Raw genomic sequence first — 2,736 nt, 5'->3', positions numbered from 1 at the left:
ATCTCTACAGTGGGGTCAAAAAGATTGATTTGCATAACATACATATATATATATATATATATATATATATGTATATATATAATTTATTTATATATAAAACAATTTTTTACAGAATTATTTGAGTAAAAAGTGTATTTGATGAATTAACCTGTATTACAAAATGTTGTATTTTTATCACTGTATTTTGTACCTAATTTTTGGATAGCACTTTTTGGTTTTCATTGAATTTTATTGTGTCTTGTTTGTCTGCAGCTCTGCTTATCTGCTTATTTTTTGTCTATGTGTGTGTGCTGTTTTAAGAAATATTTACATGTATGTATGTATGTATGTATGTATGTATATATATAATTTATTTATATATAAAACAATTTTTTACAGAATTATTTGAGTAAAAAGTGTATTTGATGAATTAACCTGTATTACAAAATGTTGTATTTTTATCACTGTATTTTTGTACCTAATTTTTGGATAGCACTTTTTGGTTTTCATTGAATTTTATTGTGTCTTGTTTGTCTGCAGCTCTGCTTATCTGCTTCTTTTTTGTCTGTCAGGTTCTCCATTTGCACGGGGCAGTCTGAAGAGCTCAAAGCTGGAGGGCTCTTCCTTCCATAAAAAAGAGCGTCGACTGAGATTCTTCATCAGGCACATAGTGAAGACGCAAGCGTTCTACTGGACCGTGCTGTGTCTGGTGGGACTCAACACACTGTGTGTGGCGGCCGTGCACTACGACCAGCCTGATACGCTCTCCGACTTCCTCTGTAAGTCTGTCCACCTGTCTGTTCACTTACAGCAGACCCACACAGAATATTTCAGAATTTTCAGTTTTTTATTGTGAAGGAAAATCGGCAGAAATTTGAGCATGTATATTCTGTGTGGACGTGCTCAAACCTGTGAAGTTTCTTTTCGTTTCGTTTATGGAGAGATAATTATGTTTAATTTGTTGTTCCCCATTTTCCTGACTGTTTATGGTTTCCTATTTTACTTTCTGAAGATGTTTCTCTTCTTTTATCTTTGTTTATACATTAAGAATCAGAATTAGCTTTATTCGCCAGGTGTGCGCAAACACACTAGGAATTTGTTGTGGTTTTTCATTTTTTTATCAGGTGCACCTGGTACATACATGCATACACATCTGACATGAGAACAGAAAAAAAACATTTAAATAGTAAGACTTAACAAAAAATAATGTGTATACAAAAAATTATGTGTAATTATCTGGAACAGTAGATTTATGTACAGATTTGTGCATTTGTACTCTATATAGAACTGTGTAAATAAGAGATATCCATATGTATTTACATAATACTTGAGAAAAAGACAATAATTAAAGATGTAAAATGAATTACGGAAATGAATTACAGAATACAGGTAATGATTCATGTGTTAGCTCTTTAAGCTGGAGATGGCATTGGGGAAAAACTGTTTTTATGCCTAGATGTTCTAGTGCGCAGAGATCTGTAGAGTCTGCCTGAAGGGAGAAGTGCAAACAGGTTGTGAGAGGGGTGAGAGGGGTCTTTGATGATGTTACCTGCCCGTTTCTTCACTCTGGAGTTGTACAAGTCCTGAAGACTTTGCAGATGCACACCAATGATCCGTTCTGCTGTCCTAACAGTCTGTTGCAGTCTTCTTATATCTGATTTGCTGGCTGACCCAAACCAGACAGTTATAGAAGAGCACAGAACTGACTCAATAATAGCTGAGTAAAACTGTGTCATCTGTGCCTGTGGCAGGTTGAACTTTTTCAGCTGACGAAGGAAGTCCAACCTCTGCTGGGCCTTTTTTACAATGGAGTCAATGTGACTGTCCCACTTCAGGTCCTGAGAGATGGTTGTGCCCAGGAACCTGAATGACTCCACTGCAGCCACAGTGCTGTCCATGATGGTGAGTGGGGGGAGAGCAGGGGGGTTCCTCCTGAAGTCCACGATCATCTCCACAGTTTTGAGCGTGTTCAGCTCCAGGTTGTTGTGACTGCACCAGACAGCCAGCTGCTCGACCTCCTGTCTTATAAGCAGACTCGTCTCCGTCCTGGATGAGACCGATGACTGTAGTGTCGTCTGCAAACTTCAGGAGTTTGACAGAAGTGTCAATACAGGTGCAGTCATTTGTGTAGTGGGTGAAGAGCAGTGGGGAGAGGACGCAGCCCTGAGGAGCTCCGGTGCCGATGGTGCGAGCGTTGGATGTGAGTTTTCCCAGCATCACTAGCTGCTGTCTGTCTGTCAGGAAGCTGGTGATCCACTGACAGATGGAGGTGGGTACAGAGAGCTGTGTGAGTTTATTCTGAAGGGTGTCCGGGATGATGGTGTCGAAAGCGGAACTGAAGTCCACAAACAAGATCCTTGCATAAGTCCCTGATTTGTCCAGATGTTGCAGGATGTAGTGCAATCCCATATTGACTGCATCATCCACAGACCTGTTTGCTCGGTAAGCAAACTGCAGGGGGTCCAGCAAGGGTCCAGTAATGTCCTTCAAGTAGGCCAACACCAGTTTCTCAAATGACTTCATGACCACAGATGTTAAAGCAACAGGTCTGTAGTCATTAAGTCCTGTGATTTTTGGTTTCTTGGTACAGGGATGATGGTGGAACATTTGAAGCAGGAGGGGACTTCACACAGCTCCAGGGATCTGTTGAAGGTCAATGTGAAGATGGATGATAGCTGGACAGCACAGGCTTTGAGGCAGGCTGGAGAGACACCATCTGGGCCTTTGGCTTTCCTTATCTTCTGCTTCCTGAAGACT

The 2,736-nt window shown here is 40.6% G+C and overlaps 1 protein-coding gene across 1 annotated transcript in view; it reads left to right on the top strand.

Annotated features, from left to right (window-relative positions):
- The window catches only part of LOC107571502 (voltage-dependent P/Q-type calcium channel subunit alpha-1A-like), a 124,377-nt gene that overhangs the window by 46,803 nt on the left and 74,838 nt on the right, over positions 1–2,736 (top strand). Inside the window, exon 11 of the mRNA XM_016257821.1 lies at positions 552–758. Within this exon, the coding sequence (XP_016113307.1) occupies positions 552–758 (207 nt within the window). The remainder of the gene's footprint in view (positions 1–551; positions 759–2,736) is intronic.

This window comes from Sinocyclocheilus grahami, unplaced genomic scaffold, assembly GCF_001515645.1.
Source record: "Sinocyclocheilus grahami isolate Dianchi unplaced genomic scaffold, SAMN03320097.WGS_v1.1 scaffold1603.1, whole genome shotgun sequence".
In the NCBI taxonomy this organism is placed as follows: domain Eukaryota; kingdom Metazoa; phylum Chordata; class Actinopteri; order Cypriniformes; family Cyprinidae; genus Sinocyclocheilus; species Sinocyclocheilus grahami.
Note: the sequence above shows the minus strand (reverse complement) of the source record. Positions and strands in the feature narration are given on the sequence as shown.